General features: G+C 46.8%; 2 protein-coding genes across 17 annotated transcripts in view; one reads left to right on the forward strand and one right to left on the reverse strand.

The window, feature by feature from the left end:
- The window catches only part of LOC141157322 (microtubule-associated serine/threonine-protein kinase 3-like), a 490,040-nt gene that overhangs the window by 87,530 nt on the left and 380,593 nt on the right, over positions 1-21,917 (reverse strand). The gene's annotated exons all lie outside the window — the stretch shown is intronic.
- On the forward strand, positions 1,314-21,053 carry LOC141156622 (eukaryotic translation initiation factor 3 subunit L-like). The gene is made up of 7 exons (XM_073642818.1): positions 1,314-1,347; positions 9,639-9,854; positions 9,963-10,058; positions 10,698-10,759; positions 10,852-10,921; positions 20,679-20,752; positions 20,871-21,053. The coding sequence occupies exons 1-7, from the start codon at positions 1,314-1,316 to the stop codon at positions 21,051-21,053; spliced, it is 735 nt and encodes a 244-aa protein (XP_073498919.1).

Consider the following 21,917-nt stretch of genomic DNA (forward strand, 5'->3'; position numbering starts at 1 on the left):
AGCATATGGGAAGTAAAAGGCAAAATATCAAAAATGAATAGCCAATAATTACCCAAATTTGCAAATACCAGTGGTGCAACAGATGGAGGAAAAAAGAAGGGGGAAGGGGGGCCTAGTGGTGTCACCCCTACGCGTGTTTCGGCAGGCCTTCGTCAGGGGGCATGGGGGTAAAGAGCACTGGGGCCTCATAAATAGCAAATCACCTAATTAGTTAATGATGCACAGCTGCTAAGAACATGTAGACGTATGCCCAAGGACCTAAAGTGACGCTTTTCGCGTCATAGTGGGCGGGGCGAACCGCGGCATCCGCATCATGTGACACCCACGTGCCGGTCAGCTGACCGGCCCGCAGGTCCTCACATAAAGATGCAGAGAGCCGCGGCGCGCGCCGCCGACGTGACACGAAAGCGTTCACGGTCACTGGGCAACCCAGATAGGTGTGTAGGATGGCGAGGCCTGCCCATAATAGGTAGCAAATAAGACCAAGCCAGCAAACACAGAGATGGAGTGGGAAATAAGGCAATACACCAGAAGCAAACAAAGCAAAAATATGCATAGTATCAAGTTCGCACCCACCAAATAGGTATGGCAAAAAAATTTTTTTTATATATATTTAACAATCAGGTGCAATAACAATAGCATAACATTATTATATCAAGGAACAATATAAATACCATTATAGAGACCAAATTGTCATAGTAGGGACGAAATGGCCAAGAATATTGTCAAGGATAAATTTTCATAACAGCCATACATTAGATAAAAAGCTGATATCGGCAATATCTATAATGTACAAAAATACAAAAGAATTATATAACAAATAACTTAGTTGACCGGACGATGGATCCGCCTAGGGAACATGAAATAAAGAAGCAGCAGATGTAGAATTTTGCACCGAATAAGGAGGCTAGAATGGAGACCACAGTGTGTTGACCACGTAAATAGATGAAATAAAAAAATCTAAAAATAAATAAAAATGTGAAACAAATTAGTAACACATAATACATAAATGGCAACATAGGTGAAGTGATGAGAGGATGAACACAACCAGGAGGCAATCACAAAAAAGGAACAAAGCTAAGGGACTCGTTCAAGCCCTTAGGGTGTACAGTGTCTAATTGCCATATCCAGCGGGCCTCCAATTGGGCCAGCCGTTGGCTCATTTTACCACCACGAATGGTAGAGAGGAGAGAGTCTATACCTCGAACTCTCAACCCAGAACTGTCACAATCGTGATAAAGCTTAAAGTGACGGGGAATGGTCCTGAGCGTGGAAGCATCCGCGTGGCCTGCCGCAGACTGAATGCCCAGAACATGCTCACGTACTCGAATTTTAAGTTGGCGGGAGGTAAGTCCCACATATATGAGACCACAAGGACAGGTGGCAAAGTAGATCACGTATCTAGACATACAATTGATCGACTTGCGTATATCATATGTCCTTGTATGAGTAGAATTGAAGAATTGGGTAGCATGTTCAATATTAGGGCAGGCAATGCAGCGGCCACGCAGCCTGCATCCAGGCGCAGGACCAGACCCGTCAATAAAAACCCTTCCCCGAGTGGGTTGATAGTGGCTGTGAACCAAAAGGTCTCAAAGATTTCTAGACCTCCTAATTAGACACTGTACACCCTAAGGGCTTGAACGAGTCCCTTAGCTTTGTTCCTTTTTTGTGATTGCCTCCTGGTTGTGTTCATCCTCTCATCACTTCACCTATGTTGCCATTTATGTATTATGTGTTACTAATTTGTTTCACATTTTTATTTATTTTTAGATTTTTTTATTTCATCTATTTACGTGGTCAACACACTGTGGTCTCCATTCTAGCCTCCTTATTCGGTGCAAAATTCTACATCTGCTGCTTCTTTATTTCATGTTCCCTAGGCGGATCCATCGTCCGGTCAACTAAGTTATTTGTTATATAATTCTTTTGTATTTTTGTACATTATAGATATTGCCGATATCAGCTTTTTATCTAATGTATGGCTGTTATGAAAATTTATCCTTGACAATATTCTTGGCCATTTCGTCCCTACTATGACAATTTGGTCTCTATAATGGTATTTATATTGTTCCTTGATATAATAATTTTATGCTATTGTTATTGCACCTGATTGTTAAATATATATAAAAAAAAATTTTTTGCCATACCTATTTGGTGGGTGCGAACTTGATACTATGCATATTTTTGCTTTGTTTGCTTCTGGTGTATTGCCTTATTTCCCACTCCATCTCTGTGTTTGCTGGCTTGGTCTTATTTGCTACCTATTATGGGCAGGCCTCGCCATCCTACACACCTATCTGGGTTGCCCAGTGACCGTGAACGCTTTCGTGTCACGTCGGCGGCGCGCGCCGCGGCTCTCTGCATCTTTATGTGAGGACCTGCGGGCCGGTCAGCTGACCGGCACGTGGGTGTCACATGATGCGGATGCCGCGGTTCGCCCCGCCCACTATGACGCGAAAAGCATCACTTTAGGTCCTTGGGCATACGTCTACATGTTCTTAGCAGCTGTGCACCATTAACTAATTAGGTGATTTGCTATTTATGAGGCCCCAGTGCTCTTTACCCCCATGCCCCCTGACGAAGGCCTGCCGAAACGCGCGTAGGGGTGACACCACTAGGCCCCCCTTCCCCCTTCTTTTTTCCTCCATCTGTTGCACCACTGGTATTTGCAAATTTGGGTAATTATTGGCTATTCATTTTTGATATTTTGCCTTTTACTTCCCATATGCTCTACTTGCTCTCTCCTTCTTTTTGCATACTCTTAGGTATCTGGGAATTGTCCCTTATTGATGCTATTATCTATATATGCCTTTGTGGTGCTACTAATACATACCTCTGATTGCTGTTAATATTGGGTTATTGTGTCCCCCCCCCCGGGGGGGGAGGGAGGGGGAGAGAGGGAGGGGGTGTCTCTTGGTGTCCTTGGTTTTTTAATCACATATGTGGCACTTTGTGCCTTTAAGCTCTTTCATGTATTACTTTTTTGACTTGTGTATTTAATAAAATTATATATTTTTTCTATTCTCATTTGGGGCCTTGTTGTCGCTTTTCTTTTTCTCTCATTTTTTCATGTTTCTTTGCGATGTCCCTTATACCTATATTATTATATTCCTATGTCTGCATACTAGTATTCCATGATTGATTGATATGATTATGCGGGCGTTTCTGTGGTATATTCTTTACACACACAAACATGCCCACGTGGTCCTGTAACCGTCACCTTGTGCTCTTATTTAGTTGACCTCTTTCTCCTCTGATACAACGAACAAACCAGCACACTAGCTGTGATTTTACCCTGTTGATTTTGCATTACATATTCCACCAGCCTCATTAAAGGGAATCTATCAGGTCAGATAACACTATTAACCTGCAGATATAGGGATATTTATGAAAGTGCCTGGACGTTGTACTTAATTTTCTCCCAATTGGTTTTAACTTTATTTCTCCCTGGAGCCGCCGCTTTCAGTCATACCGCCATGTCCTGAGCAATTACAGTCACTGCTCACAGCGCAGAGAGTGGCAGCTCTACACTGATGCACTTCTGAGACGACAGTCAGTCAGTGCCGGTCCGTACTTACAGCCGCTGCTCTCAGTGCTGTGAACGGTGACTAATTTCTCCGGAGACGCCGGTATGACTGAAAGCAGCGGCTACAGGGAGAAGTAAAGTTCACTTTCTCCCAGGTGTTGCATTTTCAGTACGACGACTGGGCACCTTCATAACATTATTAATCTGCAGATTATCCCTGTATTTGCATGTTAATAGCGTGATCAGGTACACTTCAGACTGATAGAATCTCATATTGCCCTAAATGTAAGACTTGCAAAACAGACTATGGCAGTGTAGTATAGTCCAAACGTTCTTGAGCATAATCCAATCAAGTGTAGAACATATTTGGAATATAATATTGTAGGTAAGCCCTATGTTAGCAATATTTCATAAAGAAGGAGGAGTGCATGGGAGCACAAGCTCTGGTCGCTTTCCTATTCTCATACACTCCATTTTTCTGATCTCTAGAAAAGGCCATTTTAAAAGATTGGTTATCGCAATCAGTACCTTCATAACACTTGATTTGAGACAAACTAAGATGTTTGCTGAACATAGAGCGGATAGAAACAGAACGCGATAAAAGAAAAACTAAGCTTTTCCTTGATAATTGAATAAAGTTTATTTTGACGTATTATAGTGCTGTAGAGATAAAACATTTAGTACAAGCTTTTATACACACTGAAAGGAAGGTATCGAAGAATTAGACGGTAAATTGGGAAGGCTGAAGGTGTCACAAAGATTCCAAATGCTGTTACTGTCTTGAGGACTTAAAGGGAACCTGCGTCATTCCATGTCAAGTGGACCAGTGGTCCCCATTCGACCTTCTGCGATTTTGCTGAAAATTTATAAGGATGTACATGTATGTTTGAAAAGAGGTTCTGTAAATTTTTAGGGCCAGTTCTCAAATACATTGGGCACTGTTGACCTTTCACTGGAGGTTCCACCAAGCCTGCGGCTTCAGCTAAGAGGATTTTGCAAACTTTGGCACATAGCCATTAGGGTTCTATACTGGCTATGATGCTGAAATTTGGAATACTAGCTCAACTTTTGCTGCTAAACACGATAAAATTATTACCGGCTATGACAAAACAGTATTTCGGCCGCAATTTTGTGTCAAAGTAGCTTGTAAAACGCGTCGCATAAAATTTATGCCAAACTTTGCCCATATATAACTCAAGACCAAAAACCAATAGTAACCTGTGCTTTGCCCTGTACACCAAACATTGACATGACTTTGCATTGCTGCAATATCACGGTCAAATCATATGTATTTGTGGAAATATTCACACCCACATATGATGAAAAACTTGAAAAAAACGAATTTTACCGATTTTTAGGTCAAATTTCTCAAAAAGGGTACCCCTAAAATATATTAATTCTGATATCATTAGAAAGAGCACATTTTTCTCTACAAGGATCATTGGTTTTTTTTTGGAGTCTCTCAGTTTAAGAAAAGAAAAATGCCACTGAACATGGTGTTATTTATTAATAAGCAATGAATGGTAACTGCACTATTCAAACCCTTGCGTTGGTCCATGGTGGTTATACCACAACCAATTCCCTAAGAATTGGTATTCTAATCCTTTTAAGAATTGTAATAATGCTGTCTTTCGAGAATTGGCAGCCCCATCGCCTAGGAGCCATGGCCGATAGCCGTGCAAGGCCAGCCGCGGGCGGTCTCTTTATCGCAGGTTCCAAAGCCTGAGGGTGGGTGTCTTTGCCTAGGATCCCAAGCCTAATATTGGGTATCTTTTCTTGGTTCCCAAGTCATAATGTTCAGTCTAAGTGGTCTGGAATTGTTGCTGAATTTGCAACATAATCGGTTCAGAGAAGCTGTATTGTCGGCCCATTGCTGTTGCAGCTGGTGCTGGAATTATTGCAATGATTGACTGCTCGGGAATCCAGCATGTATCATTTCTCACAGGCCAGTGAAAGAAGCTAGCTGGTCCATGAGGATGCATAGAATTTATTAATGCATCATGGTCGTCGACTGAAATTTCAGAAATATTTCCAATCCATCAGTTCCTATCGTAAATGCAGGCAACGTATTGCCCTGGCTGGAGGTTTGCAATTGGCACAAAAGGCATTTCTGATCTGACAGATCTATCTACATGGGCAATGAAAGATGATGGGTCATTTGACACCCTTGAAATGCGAATCTTTTTGTCATCAATTGGCACAAACTGGTGATTTTCTCTTGTTCCAGCAATTGTATGTCCTTCTTTGAACCTTTCCTCTTGAACTACCCGTATTTCGTAAATTTTTTCTTTTTGGAACAAAAAAAATTTGATTCCATGCAGTTGCTCGTTGCAAAAGTTGAATAAATCCACCGGGGTCAGTATTTGGTTTTCAGTTGGGAGTTGAAGACTGGCACGAGCTGCCAACCTCTTTGCTGTCCCTCCAATCCCATCACAGGGCGACTTTCCATGACTGGTACCAAAAAAATTCCATTCAGCGCTGATATTGAAATCAGCATTGTGGTGGCACAAGTTGAGAAAATTTTTGAAATTTTTGTACTGGGCTGCAGATCCATCGCTGAAGTAGTGGATATGACGAATCCCATAGATGAGAGTCTTGAGATACTCCACAATTACTGTTAAGAAAGTGTGGACTGCAACTGTGTCATGTCGTGAGCAATCACTGAGTATGCACAAGCTGATGTTCTGCGCAGCTTCACCATTTAACTCCTTGAAGTAAATTACAAATGGGTGTACTGTAGCTTGACTATTTTCCCAGTGGAAACCTTGAATGGCATCTTGAACAATAAATGAGTAATTTTCAGCAAAGTCCATAAGGATCACAAGCTCTCCTTCAACGATTTCAAATAGCTACTTTGATGCTTGGCGATGTAGTGATGGCTACAAAGTTTAGAAATTTTCAAAACCAATTCTTCAATGAAATCTTCTATAGTCAGTTGTTTGGTATCAAGCGTGTCTCGATCAGTGTGAATTCATTGTTTGAACTCAATAATATCTTCAGGGTCACTGTTGACAAACACATTGACTAGAAATTCTTTTAAAACTTCAGGACCCGGGCATTTATCACAACGGCCAAGCATACAGTCCTTGGATTCAATTCCACAGACCATTTTGCATATGAGCTCTTTGTAGTCATCATTGATTGGGCATGCTGCAAGCATTAGTTTGACATTTTGGTGAATGGTACACACACAAACAGAATGTGTTCCAGCAGATCCAACGGTTACGGACCACTTTGGCCGAAGCTCACAAAACTTGGAAAATCCAATTTCAGGGCCATTCCCATCCCGATAGGCAACAAACATTTCCCTCATATTGCTCAGTAATAGTCGCTTTTGCATCTGCTTTTTTTTTTCTCCTGCTATTTGCACTGATACATAGTCTTTTTTACCAGGGCACATTCGACTGAATTCATCATCCTCAAAAAATGCCTGCACCTTTTTCTTCACTTCCTCAGAAACTTTCTTGCCACACTTGATTCTAGGTAAGGCTAAGATCCCATGTTCACATTTAAGCTTTCGAGCTTGCTTGACCATTCGTTCAGAGACACCGAATTCGTCTGATATAGCCTTAATGGACCAACTTTTAGGTGCCAATGTCAAGATTTGGACCTTTTCTGCCCGACTGAACACCTGCAGCTTTTGCTTCAAATCTGCCAAAAGGTGATTGTAATCCAGACACATTTTGCACTGTGCTGTTTTTGTTTGCTCAATGTCTTTCGGCTCAAAACCTCCAATTGAAGCAATCTTGCTAGAAAATGCGTTTTGTACCTGGCTTATCTTTCTCCTTGCATATCCAAGTGAATCCCGCTGGCTTACCCGTGGATATTTCAGAGGAGAGATGCCAATGGATGTTAAGCTTGACTTTAGACTTTCAGGAGAACATTCCATTCCATCTGGATCTGATTCAGAGGAAACTGGATCAGCTGATTTTTTCCTGTTAGCAAATTCTTTTCGACATGATGCACACATCTTCTGGCCAGGCTTCACATCATTCTTTGTAAATTCGTTCAATTGGTCAGCTGCTAACAAATTGATAGCTCGCAAATTGTTTTTGGTGTTATGACCTTTCTTCCCAAAAGGATTGCAACACGATTTTTGCAAATGCTCATATTTGGTCAAGAATGAAGCTTCATGGTGTAAACAGATTTGTGAATGTTCGTCAAAATTTAGTCCCACTCGTCGACGCAGCAATTTCTGTTCATCCAATCCAAAGCTTGTAAACAATTTCAACTCATCCTTGCTATGGGTGAATGTCTTAAGGTGGCACTTCGAATTGTTCGCAAGGCCGATAGAGCACTGGGCCGATTCTTCATCAATTTCATTTTCCATCGCTAAAAAATAAATAATATATGCATTAAAACGTAACAATAGTCAATAACTTTTCATAAACAAAAAGGTTTATAGGTTTTTGATTATAATAGACATTGCTAGCAACAATACAACTCTGTAACATGTGATAATAATCTGAAAATCAAACACAAAATCAATGCATTACGCGCATAAATAACACCATGTTCAGTGGCATTTTTCTTTTCTTAAACTGAGAGACTCCAAAAAAAAAAAAACAATGATCCTTGTAGAGAAAAATGTGCCCTTTCTAATGATATCAGAATTAATATATTTTAGGGGTACCCTTTTTGAGAAATTTGACCTAAAAATAGGTAAAATTCAGTTTTTTTAAGTTTTTCATCATATGTGGGTGTGAATATTTCCACAAATACATATGGTTTGACCGTGATATTGCAGCAATGCAAAGTCATGTAGATGTTTGGTGTACAGGGCAAAGCACCAGTTACTATTGGCTTTTGGTCTTGAGTTATATATGGGCAAAGTTTGGCATAAATTTTATGCGATGCTTTTTACAAGCTACTTTGACACAAAATTGCGGCCGAAATATTGTTTTGTCATAGCCAGTAATAATTTTATCGTGTTTAGAAGCAAAAGTTGAGCTAGTATGCCAAATTTCAGCATCATAGCCAGCATAGAACTCTAATGGCTATGTGCCAAAGTTTGCAAAATCCTCTTAGCTGAAGCCGCAGGCTTGGTGGAACCTCCAGTGAAAGGTCAACAGTGCCCAATGTATTTGAGATCTGGCCCTAAAAATTTACAGAACCTCTTTTCAAACATACATGTACATCCTTATAAATTTTCAACAAAATCGCAGAAGGTCGAGTTGGGACGATTTTTAAAACTGGTCCACTTGATGTGGAATGACCCACCGGTCACGTGAAAAAAAAACGCTATTAACCTGCAGATATGGGGTTAATATGCAGGTTAATAGCGTTCTGAACCTGCCTGGTGCTGGCACTTAGACCCACGCTGTCAGGAGGAAATTAACATTATACCTCCCAATTGTGTACTGGTTTCAGGCACGGGGGCAGCGCCGGCACGGGTTCAGTCACCGTTCTGTGTATAGAGATCAGCGGCTGTAACTGCACCCCGACACTGACTGACAGCAGCTCAGCATTAGGTCCAGCTGTCAGGGCCGGGGGCAAAGTTAGAGCCATCGCTCTACATTCACAGAGCGGTGACTGAACCGGCGCTGCCCCCGTGCCTGAAACCCGAATGCTGCCGAATAAATAAAGTTCCTTTCCTCTTGGTACCAGGCAGGTTCAGAACGCTATTAATCTGCAGGTTAATAGCATTTTTCACATGACCGATTCCCTTTAAAAGTCTAACAGTTATATAGGATTTTTTAAGTGTGATATATGAAGTGCGCTCATGAATGTAAACATGATGTCTTTTGTAACATGTTATATTATTTCTCTTTTTGATTTGTAAAACTAAATGAAAAAGCAATAAATTTACTTAAAAAAAATATCTGACATGACTGGTTCCCTTTAGAAACATAACATGCTTCGTATGTCTCTTGTATATTACACGTCAGCCGATGAGATGAGGCAGAATTGTATTGGTGATTTCCATTATGTCCATTGAGCCTAACCATGCTCCTATAAAAACATCAGCAGCAAATTGTGTATATTACATCACCAATCGCTCAATATTTCTTGGAGCCTCGTTCACTTATCCCACCAAAACGTCGAACTAGTATGTGTGAGTTATTCTATATTATTTAGTATTGATAAGCATTTTCACTTTTTATCACAGGTGACCCCAAGCAGGACCTGGCATATGAACGCCAGTATAAGCAGCAAACCTATCAGGTCATCCCTGAAGTGATAAAGAACTTTATTCAGTACTTCCACAAGACAGTGTCTGACCTGATAGATCAGAAGGTGTACGAGCTGCAGGCCAGCCGAGTGTCCAGCGATGTCATCGACCAGAAGGTGTACGAGATACAAGATACAGTATCTATGAGAACAGGTAAAGAGGTTCTGCAGCATGGAGGTTCATATGACAGTGTGATCAGTTTTTTGCAGCTGCTACTCTCATGACTGACTCTACCATCGCTATTTCTCACTGACTTACTGCTTTCTTCTCATTGCAGCTGGACAAAGTTAACTGAACGTTTCTTCAAGAATTCCCCATGGCCTGAAGCAGAAGCAATCGCTCCGCAAGTTGGGAATGGTAGGTGTGGGCATTTACGTTACTGATGGCTGTATGACTTGGGGAAGGTGCACATGACATCTCTTATTCGCCGGTGTACCTGCTAAGTTATCAAAGGCTAAGACTGTGCAGGAAAATTACGGCGGTGTTTTTCCCAAAGCGTCTTCATTGGCATTTTTGCACCAGTTTTACTGTCGGCTTTTTTTTTTTCCGTCCTTTTAATAGCTAGCAGCTTCCAAGCAGAAGCCAAATACTGAACGTGCGTCCACATCCCGGTTTTCAAACTTGCAGTGGTTAAAAGAATTAACAGAAGTTTTAACATTGCTGTGCATTTTTTTATAGTGCTTCTTTAGGCTGAATCTGTCTGAAAGACGTTGTGTGCCCATACCCTCATGAGTTATTATTTGCACCCTTTTTTATAGGCTGAGATGCTTTTGCAGTCAAAAGAGTCAATTAAATTTAGTGCAATAGAAAAGGAAGCAGTTTTCCATTTTAGAAAAATAAATGCTGACCACTTCTTACTTGCTAATGCTACTTTATCCACTTTTGTTCTTGTGGTTTTGATAACTGTTTCTCTTTTTTTCTGACTTTGTTAGAAATCTAAAACAACCATCTAAACTTAATGTGTGGGTGTTTATAACCAGCTCCCTTCTCTTTCAGATGCGGTGTTCTTAATCCTCTATAAGGAGCTATATTACAGACACATCTACGCCAAAGTTAGAGTAAGAATTCGTTCTGCCGCTTTAATTTGGACACCGGTGCATAAGTTGTATTTGGGGGGATGCAATAACACTGATTCTTGTCCTTTCTTTAGGGAGGACCCACATTGGAGCAGCGTTTTGAATCTTACTACAACTACTGCAATCTCTTCAACTACATTTTGAGTAAAGGCCCCGTCACACTAAGCGATGCAGCAGCGATCCCGACAACGATACGACCTGTCAGGGATCGTTGCTGCATCGCTAATACATCGCTGGTGAGCTGTCAAACAGGCAGGCTCACCAGCGATGAGGGGAGCAGCGATATCGTGGAAAGAATCGTTCCACGATGACCTGCTCCCGTTACCAGCCTGCTGCTTAAGCAGGAGCTGGCTGGTAACTATGGTAAATATCGGGTTACTAAGTGCGCGTGTGCCCCTAGTAACCCGCTGTTTACCATGGATACCACTCTGCTACGGTGCGCGGGAGCCTCCGCTCACTGTAGCAGAGTGGTATCCATGGTAAAAAGCGGGTTACTAAGTGCGCGCGTGCCCCTAGTAACCCGATATTTACCATGGTTACCAGCCAGATCATTGGTCCCGCTGGTCACACACAGCGATGTGTGCTGGCCAGCGGGAGGCCAACGACCAAAAAATGGTCCAGGACACTTTGCAACGATCAGCGACCTCACAGCAGGGGCCTGATCGTTGCAAAGTGTCACACATAGCGACATCGCTGGTGAGGTCGCTGGTGAGTCACCAAAACCGTGACTCAGCAGCGATCTCGCTAGCGATATCGCTTAGTGTGACGGGGCCTTAAGTTTGACTGTTAGGCCACATTCACACGTTGAGTATTTGGTCAGTATATCATATCAGTATCTGTAAGCCAAAACCAGGAGTGGGTGATAAATACAGAAGTGGTGACGTGTTTCTATTATACTTTTCCTCTGATTGTTCCACTCCTGATTTTGGCTTACAAATACTGAGGTAAAAAACTGAACATGGCCTTAGGTTGTAAATGTTAAGGTTTTTTTGGCCTTCGGACCACCCTTTTTTTATCGGATTCCCTATCTATTTAGTACCGTAATCTAAACTAGTTTCTAATATGCTTGCACTAAAAATTCCTTAACGTCCCCTAACTTCACTATCTAACTGCTATTGTATTTTTTTTTCCCTACTTGCTTTTTGATGACGCTATGTGCATGCTGGGATACTGAAATGAAGCTTCATTAGGGGGAGAGGCTGCCACAGCCCCTGCTTCCTCCCTGAACTGAAGCTTCATCAGTGACGCTTATTTCAGGGGCTGGGCTAGTCCCTGATCGCTGTGTCACTTGTGGGGACGGTGCTGTTCTCTGCACGCCGCCGGGTATTCTGACGTCGTGCTCTGACAGTGCACTCTCCTCTGTGGTGTTGGTTCATTATTACTGATCTTAGCTGACAACACAGAGCACATGCTATGACTGCACATCGCACAATGACAGCGTGCACGGACTAGCCCATGCCCTGAAATGGACATCACTGATGACTCTTGGTTGCAGGGAGGGGGGCTGCGACTGCAGCAGTGACCGCAGCCTCTACCCTCTTATGACTCTTTGTTTGAGTATCTCATCATGCACTGGGATTCTCACACGAAGCGTCAGCGCATGGGAAATAGGGAAAAAAGATGTAATAGCAGTTAGTGTAGTTAGGGGACGGTAGGGAATTTTTAATGTAAGCCTAATTGAAATGGGTTTAAATTACAGCACTAGATAGGGAGTTAGATGAAAATTTCTTTGGCCTTCGGACTACCTCTTTTAAAGGTGTTTTCACAAAAGCATTTATGTATCAACAGGTGAGATCAGTGGGGGGGTATAACCACTGCAAACCCCCTCCCACCCACTGAAGACACAAAGCTAATCCTGTGTGCTGAGTGTGGATAGATCAGTAGTGCACATGCATGATCATGACGCACCCCTGGGCCTGTGTCGCGCAGCGTTGCGCACGCGGGAGCTTACCCGGAGCCGGATCTGTTGAGGGTTGTAGTCTCGTGGCGGTGACCCGGTCCGTGCCCAGGGAGTCAGACTAAGTGGCGCTGTATTAGCGGTAGATGTTGTACGACTACGCCACCCGTTGAATGCAGCGAAGGAGCTGCCGCTGCAGGGCAGACCGCTGAGGCCGGTGGTAGGATTGTGCAGCGTGATAGTATCACCCCCAACGGGAGGGGTATGGCCTCAGGGCAGCCGATGTGGATGATGGGGGTAGCAGGAACCACTCGGAGATGGTACGGTGTAGTTCAGGGTCTTTACTGGTGACAAAGATAGACCCTCCCGGAGTACTGCTAGCGATTGAGGCCTGGTCAGTCCTTGAGCAGATGGGATCTCCCCTGGCCAGGCGGAGTTGTAGGCCTCCCAAACTAACTGTACTCTTCTGGCTACCTTGCTAGAGGCGGGTATAAGTAGCCCACGTCCCTGAGTGTACCGTGTGGTGCTCACCCGTATGGCCGGTGACTCGGGGCCTTCTAGTAGCTTCCGCTCCACGACGGCGGTGCTGGTCCCACGCGTGTGACCGCGCCTTCGGGTTTCTTGGCCAGAGGACCTGAAATCCCCTGCCGGTCGGTTTCTGCTGCTGGATAGGAGTTAGTCCCCACAGCCTCGGACTCCGGGTCCGGTGATAGCTTCTCAGTCAGGGTGAGCTCTGCAGCTGCCAGCCCCTGACTCCTTGTAGCACTGCGCCCACAGAGCTCCTGATGTTCTTTTCCTATATCTGCTTCTCTTCTCTGTCTCTACTTCTTCTCTACTCTCTAACCCTGCCTCAGCCCTAGGTTTATATAGGGGAAGTTCTTCCCCTCCCAGGACTGGGCAGGAGGTGTGGCATGCACAGGATCCCTGACCAAGAGACCTCCCACCTGCTCTCAGACATAACATTGCTGTTACTGTGGAAACCAGACCCCTGGGGTGCCACATTCCCCCCTAGTGAAATTTAGTACTCCGGGACTAAACATATTTTTAGAAAAACATAACAAGGTATAAACAATAATAATACAATAAGAAAAACACATAAAGATGGTTACGGCGTGTCCGCAACCGGGTGCAGTCTTTGAAGAAAACAAAGGTGTCCATTTCACTAAAACAGGGAGACGTAACCAGGTAGGGGTCTGTCCTGCCCCGAGTCCTTAACAGTCTTTTAGTCCATTCCTGGGTTACGCTCCAACCAATTGTACAAGGATTCCCGGTAAATCCACCAAGGACTCCTAAAAATAACTAGAGACACATAATTATTTACAAGTAACAGACAGGTGACCACAAATAAAACAATTTAAACACTTCAAATCCTCCAACGTGCGGGTAACTGGCCTCTAGTGGCCCTAGTGGACCTACGGAGTTGACTGTCAGGCCCTGAACAACAGGGTGTAGGAGCTGTCAAGGGTAAACTGGGCAGCTGTCTACGGGCTCTTTGGCTCACTAGGGGTACGGCAGGCTCACTATGAGCAGAGGGTTGATCCTCCTGTTCTGCTTGTGTGGAGTCTGCTGCCTCCTGGACCGGCTGCTCTTCCAGCTCTACCTGTTGCTCCGTAGGCACTTGAGATGCTGGTTGGAGGAATGTGAGGACGGGTACCACAACTGCACCATTGACTTGAGTCCAGGATCGAGGGAAGTCTCCGAGCACAGTACTAACCATATCTTCCCTTTCCTCTACGGGTCGAGGGTCTTCTTGCTCTCCTTCTGGGTTCCGTAGCTGTTCGGGACACTTCTTCAGGTGATCCCGGGATACAATGGCTGTGGTTTCCCCTCCGTCTTTACTGATGGTACAAACCTTTGGGTTATCGTGGCTTGAGGGCAGTACGGTGTACGGGTCCTTCTCCCACTGGTCGTCCAACTTGTGGAGCCGTCTCTTCCTCTTCAAGACCTGCTCTCCGGGTACCAGGGGAACAGCGGGAGCATACTGGTTGTAATTTTTCTCTTGTCTTTCCCTAGCGAGACAGAGACTTCGCTCCACGCTCTCCTGTACTTTCCGGTACTGCTGCTGCCTCTCTGTGTCCCAGTCTGCTTCCGGTGAAGTGTCCTCGGGTGTCAGGACTCCCATCTCCAGGTCAACAGGTAGCTTACCAGGCCTTGCCCTCATTAGGTAAGCCGGGGTACAGTTGGTGGAACCTACAGGGATGTAGTTATATAGGTCCACCAGGTCGGGCAGCTTCTCAGGCCACAGACTGCGTTCTTCCAGGGGCAACGTTTTCAGAAGATCCATTACCACCTGGTTCATTTTCTCACAAAGTCCATTAGTTTGCGGATGATAGGGTGTCGTCCTTATCTTCCGGCAGCCATACAGATTGCAGAATTCCTGGAAGACCTCCGCTTCAAAGGCAGGTCCCTGGTCCGTCAGCACTTGGTCCGGGTACCCGTGTGGACGGCAGAAGTGCTGCTGGAAGGCTCTAGCTGCTGTTTGAGCTGTTAAGTCCTTAACGGGGACGACAACCAAGAACCGGGAGTAATGATCCACAATGGTTAACGCGTAGACGTAGCCACTTCTGCTTGGGGTCAGTTTTACATGATCCAAGGCTACCAGTTTCAACGGCTGCCGGGTGACGATGGACTGCAGGGGAGTCTTCTGGCTGGCACGGTCCTTCCTTCTTAGGTTGCACGGGCCACAGTCTCTGCACCACCTCTCGATGGTTCCCCTCATGCCTACCCAGTGGAACCGCCCACGCAGCAGGAACTCCAGCTTCTTCCATCCGAAGTGTCCAGCCCCGTCGTGGTATGCTTCCATCACCATGGCTGCGTCTCTCCGTGGCACCACTACTTGCCAGATCAGTTCATGCGTCCGGGAGTTAACCATTCTGCGGCACAACTTCCCCTTGTAAAGGAACAGTCGACTCTTCTCAGCCCACAGTTGCTTGGCTTCCTCCGGAGCGTCTGGGTCAAGGCGAGCCTCTGGCCGAGTCAGCATCTCCTTCACCAGCCGGACGGCAGGGTCACTGTCTTGCGTTTCCTCCCAGTTGTAGTGAGGCAAGGGGTTAAACGTAGCGGCTTGCTTACTCCTTACCCGATGGGAATACTGGATAGTGCCATGACAGTGGAACGCGGGGAGTTCGACTTCTTCCAGTCCCTCTGGATCTTCTCCTACGTCCGGTAGGTTTGGCACCCTGGACAGGGCGTCCGCGTTGGTATTGGAGCGTCCTGCCCGGTATTTGATTGTGAACTCGTAGTTGGACAGATGGGCCATCCATCTCTGCTCTAGGGCACCGAGTCTTGCCGTGTCCAGGTGTGTCAACGGGTTGTTATCCGTGTACACGGTGAACCGGGAAGAAGCGAGGTAGTGCTTAAAGCGTTCGGTGACTGCCCACACCACTGCCAGGAACTCTAGCTTAAATGAGCTGTAATTCTCAGGGTTTCTTTCGGTGGGTCGCAGTTTTCGACTGGCGTAAGCGATTACTCGTTCTTTCCCCTGCTCGATCTGGGACAGTACGGCTCCTAGCCCGATGTTACTTGTGTCGGTGTAGAGGATAAAGGGCTGGCTGTAATCAGGGTACGCCAGGATTTCATCCCCCGTGAGGGCCATCTTCAGCTGGCAGAAGGACTCTTCTTCTAACTTCTCCCATTTGAAGGGCGGCTTCTGGGTCTTGGCCTTCCTGGACTGGCCTATCAGGAGGTCCTGCATAGGAGCTGCCTTTTTGGTGAAACCGGGGATGAATCTGCGGTAATAGCCTACCAACCCGAGGAACTGCCGCACTTCCTTTACACTGGAGGGACTTGGCCATTCCTTAATTGCGGTGATCTTATCAGGGTCGGGAGCCACTCCGTCAGTTCTCACCACGTGTCCCAGGTACTGCACCTTTGGTTTCAAGAGGTGACACTTGGAGGGTTTTACCTTTAAGCCGTAGCTTGCCAGAGCTTCGAACACTTCCGCCAGGTGTTTCAGGTGGTCCTCATAAGTCTTGGAATATACGATGACATCGTCCAGGTACAACAGGACCGTCTCGAAGTTTCTGTGGCCCAGACAGCACTCCATTAATCGTTGGAAGGTTCCCGGTGCGTTGCAGAGTCCAAACGGCATGCAGGTAAACTCGCTAAGTCCCATCGGGGTGGTGAATGCGGTCTTCTCCCGGTCCGCCTCTGCTACAGGAACCTGCCAGTACCCGCTAGTGAGATCCAAGGTAGAGAAGAAGTTAGCAGATCTTAAAGCAGCCAAAGACTCCTCTATCCTTGGTAAGGGGTACGCATCCTTGTGTGTGATACGGTTAATTTTCCGGTAATCTACACACATCCTCATGGTGTTGTCTTTCTTTTTGACTAAGACTAATGAAGCTGCCCAGGGGCTACAGCTATCCCTGATCACCCCAGCCTCCTTCATGTCCCTAAGCATCCCCTTGGCGTGTTGGTAGTGTGCAGGGGGTACGGGTCGATACCTCTCTTTTATGGGAAGATGGTCTCCCGTGGGGATGTGGTGTTCTACCCCTTTGACTCGCCCAAAGTCTAACGGGTGTTTACTAAACACTCTCTCGTACTCTTGAACCACCCGATAGACTCCCTGTTTCTGGTGTGAGGGAGTGGAGTCAGTACCCAAATGTAGTTGCTGACACCAGTCCTCCATTGTTTCCTTAGAGCCGTTACTTTCCTCCGGGGAAGATGGAGGCAAGGGTTCTACGGACTGTATGGAATTTTTATTGATGGTATACAATTTGGCTAGCGTGGCATACCGGGGCAGGTACACTTCCCTCTTCCCGATATTTATTATGCGAACGGACACCCTCCCATGGCGTACATTGACCACCCCCCGTGCTGTCAAAATGGTGGGCCTACTGTCTGAGTAAACTGGTTCTACCATTGCCTGGTAATCTCTACCTCTCAGACCAATAGCTGCCCGGCACCAAATCATCATTTCACTTTTTGGGGGCATGGCAATAGGAAAAGGGTCACACATTCTTACGCTACCAATCTCACCACCGGAGAGTTCTATCTGTTGCCGTCGCATCAGTGCCCGGATCTCTTTCTGGAGCACTCGCTGCTGGCCGGAGCTGGCGTTCTTGGCAACCTGCTGTAAAAGGAAAATCACCTCTGCAAGACAATTTTCAATTACATTAGTTCCTAGAGTTATCTTTGGGTGACTCTCGCGCTTGTCAATGTCTACAATGATCAGTCCCTGTGCCGCCAATTCGACTCTACCGATTTTAATGGTCACCTCTTTAAATCCAATCTGTGGCACGGGCTGACCATTGCTGGTGATGATACTCAAGTCGTCGTCAGGGTAGCGGGTGATATCCGAGTCATTCCAGTACTGCTTGAAGAGCACGTACGGGATAGTGGTAACCTGTGACCCGGTGTCCAGTAGGGCACTCATGGGGATGCCATCCAGTACCACGGGCAAGACTGGACGTCCTCCCACATATTTGTCGCGCCAGTTCGATGGGCCTGATGATCTTTTTCCTGGGGTTTGGCCCTCTACCCCAGGTTGTGCCAGTTTAAAGGACAGTACCTTGCCATATGTCCGGGTTGATTGCAGCGGCGGCAGATGGGCTGTCCGTCCTCGTTGTATCGGTCGCTGGGTCTTCCTCTGGCCGGTGGGGTCCTCCTTGGTCGACGCCACGGGATGTCCTCCGGTCCGGATGCCAGCTGGATCTTCCCTGGAGTGGAAACCTGTAAAGACTGCACAGTTCTGGTTAGCGCGGCAACGCTTTTAGCTAGCTCTTGGACCTGATGGTGCAGGTCTGGAGCCGGGTCATTGTTGAAAGCCTGCGCATCAGCTCCCACAGGCCCTGCCGACAAGGGTGCCGCCTCCTGGTGGTAAGTGGTAGTGGGGCGTCTGTGGGTCACAACGCCACCTGGTGCCGGTTCTCGGAGCACCCGGATGGCTCTGTCCTTGAACTGTGCAAATCCCAGATGAGGGTCCTGTAAGGCCATTCCCCTGAACTGGGTTCGGTGGGCATTGCAATATAAACCCTCTATAAATTGTTCAGTCAACAGCCTGTCCTCGTCTCCCACGCCGTCAGGGTCGGTCTGCTTAATGGCTCTCAGGGCCTCTTGTAGGTTCAGGGCATAGTCCCTTATACTCTCGTGTGCTCGCTGCTTGCACCCGTAGAATCCAAGCTTGATCTCGGCTGAGGTGCGGGTATCAAAGGTGTCCCTCAGCCGGGTTAGTATCCCTGCAACAGTCCTTCCCCCAGGTGGCCAGGACTTTACCTCCCTTTGGGCTGCCCCGGTTAATTGGGCCACCAGGATGCTCACTTTTTGCTCTTCTGTGAGGGGATACACCTGGAAGAGGCTATCCAGCTTTTCTCTAAAGTCATGCAGGGTATGTGACTCCCCTGAGTACTGGGGTAGCCAGGCCGCTCCCGGGATATAGGGCATGGTGAAAGGCATGACTGCAGCAGCGGTGGCGCTGGCGGGGGTTGAGGCAGTGAAGCTCTCCTCCGTATCCGACATCTTCCTCCCCCCTAGTGGACCGTGGCCTACCTTGCGATGATCCTCTTCCGTAGGCCGCGGCTCCGCAGTGGATCGTCAGGGTTGAGGACCTTCCGTCGCGCTCCTGTGACGTCGGCGTCTGCTGGGCTCCTTCCAGGACCTTACGCAACGTCCGGACGTGAGGCGGGGCTTCAGTTCTCGCACGCTTTCGGAGTCCACGCCCCTCTTCTTCCCGCGCGGCGTCTTCAAGATGGCGTCCAACGGCGGGAAAACTCCACGGATGGCGGGAAGCAGGCAGAAGATGGCGCCGGATGGCGGGAATCTTCACCACTGGTAAGTTTGAACAGTCTTTTTCAGGCACGCAGTACCCGGTGGTTGCGGGCACGAGATCCTGCCGACTACGCCAAAAGTTGACGCACCCCTGGGCCTGTGTCGCGCAGCATTGCGCACACGGGAGCTTACCCGGAGCCGGATCTGTTGAGGGTTGTAGTCTCGTGGCGGTGACCCGGTCCGTGCCCAGGGAGTCAGACTAAGTGGCGCTGTATTAGCGGTAGATGTTGTACGACTACGCCACCCGTTGAATGCAGCGAAGGAGCTGCCGCTGCAGGGCAGACCGCTGAGGCCGGTGGTAGGATTGTGCAGCGTGATAGTATCACCCCCAACGGGAGGGGTATGGCCTCAGGGCAGCCGACGTGGATGATGGGGGTAGCAGGAACCACTCGGAGACGGTACGGTGTAGTTCAGGGTCTTTACTGGTGACAAAGATAGACCCTCCCGGAGTACTGCTAGCGATTGAGGCCTGGTCAGTCCTTGAGCAGATGGGATCTCCCCTGGCCAGGCGGAGTTGTAGGCCTCCCAAACTAACTGTACTCTTCTGGCTACCTTGCTAGAGGCGGGTATAAGTAGCCCACGTCCCTGAGTGTACCGTGTGGTGCTCACCCGTATGGCCGGTGACTCGGGGCCTTCTAGTAGCTTCCGCTCCACGACGGCGGTGCTGGTCCCACGCGTGTGACCGTGCCTTCGGGTTTCTTGGCCAGAGGACCTGAAATCCCCTGCCGGTCGGTTTCTGCTGCTGGATAGGAGTTAGTCCCCACAGCCTCGGACTCCGGGTCCGGTGATAGCTTCTCAGTCAGGGCGAGCTCTGCAGCTGCCAGCCCCTGACTCCTTGTAGCACTGCGCCCACAGAGCTCCTGATGTTCTTTTCCTATATCTGCTTCTCTTCTCTGTCTCTACTTCTTCTCTACTCTCTAACCCTGCCTCAGCCCTAGGTTTATATAGGGGAAGTTCTTCCCCTCCCAGGACTGGGCAGGAGGTGTGGCATGCACAGGATCCCTGACCAAGAGACCTCCCACCTGCTCGCAGACATAACATTGCTGTTACTGTGGAAACCAGACCCCTGGGGTGCCACAATCACATATGGCAGTAATGGACATGCATGTGAATCCTGTGACTATATGATCATTGTTTGTGCGATAACCCCTCTAAGAATGACATGACAGTTTTGTCTGTGGCTTGTGTTGTGTTGCTGGTGCGATATTATTTGCATTGACACTGATGACTTCCTTGTAGATGCTGATGGTCCTGCGCCCTTGGAGCTGCCTAACCAGTGGCTGTGGGATATTATTGATGAATTCATTTACCAGGTACAGATATTTTCCTGTAGACTTTCTCCCGCTGCGCTCTGCTCACGCGTCTCTCTTTGAACATGCAGACCTAATATTTTCACTCTTGGTTAAATCTGTCTATTTCTGCACTATGCAGTTTCAGTCATTCAGCCAGTATCGGTGTAAGACCGCAAAGAAATCAGAGGAAGAAATTGAATTCCTGCGTTCCAACCCCAAGATCTGGAACGTTCACAGCGTCCTTAATGTGTTACATTCTCTAGTGGATAAATCCAACATTAACCGGCAGCTGGAGATTTACACCAGTGGATGTGAGGGATAGAGCTGTACTTGATGCCTGGTGTCTTTGGCTCATGTTCCTGTCGTGTTCTCGACACAGAATCTGCCTGGGTTTTTATGCCACTGACAGTTGTTTATTTTTATCAATGGTGATGTCCAGGCTCGGTGCTCAATTTTGCAGCCATTCTATGTGACTGCAGACTTGTGAATCCTCTCACTGCCCACTGTCAGGATCTACAGCGGGCTTGTGAATGCAAGTATGCAATTTGCATATTTCCAGCCACATTCCAACTAGACATGTCCGGCCTCCCTTAATTGACTTGAATTAAGCCAGGCCACACACATCTAGTCGGTACGTGACCACATTATGCAAATTGCATTCACGAGCCCGCTCGCTTCGTGCACCAGAATCCAGCGCGCACTCTGCAGATTCACAAATCTGCAGTCACGGAGTGACTGCACAGTTGCACTCCAAGTCTGGATAATTAATTTCAGTGAGGTACCTGCCTATTTATTCTGGGAAACGTTTAATTCTTTCTGTGCAGTGTCTGCTAGATCTCTACAAATATTTAGTAATTAGAAGCAGGGCTGTGGAGTTGGTAAGCCAAAGCTCCGACTCCTCAATTTCCATGACACCGACTCCACGATTCCGACTCCCTCATACATGGCTCATGTTTAAGTGATAAATTTACAGCAGCACAGATTCATCTCAGCTAAAAGTCTAGACCCTTAGATCAGGAATAGGTCAGACATTTATAGGACATTTCATAACTTTCCCAAATCCTTATGAAAAAATATTCCCCACAAACTGCATTGAACTACTGAACCCAATTTATTATATAGTTTAGGAGTCTGAGTCGGTCCATTTTATTCCGACTCCACCAAAATGAACACCGACTCCATGACT

Source organism: Phyllobates terribilis, unplaced genomic scaffold (assembly GCF_046119375.1).
Source record: "Phyllobates terribilis strain yellow unplaced genomic scaffold, ASM4611937v1 Scaffold_8__6_contigs__length_399053987, whole genome shotgun sequence".
In the NCBI taxonomy this organism is placed as follows: Eukaryota; Metazoa; Chordata; class Amphibia; order Anura; family Dendrobatidae; genus Phyllobates; species Phyllobates terribilis.

Bases quoted from the DNA above. Each gene is read 5' to 3' on its own strand.
- LOC141156622 (XM_073642818.1), top strand. From the start codon at position 1,314: ATGCTCACGTACTCGAATTTTAAGTTGGCGGGAG. The intron at 9,855-9,962 runs GTAAAGAGGTTC...CTGACTTACTGC, and splicing joins TACAGTATCTATGAGAACAG to TTTCTTCTCATTGCAGCTGG. The intron at 10,922-20,678 runs GTAAAGGCCCCG...ACTTCCTTGTAG, and splicing joins TCTCTTCAACTACATTTTGA to ATGCTGATGGTCCTGCGCCC.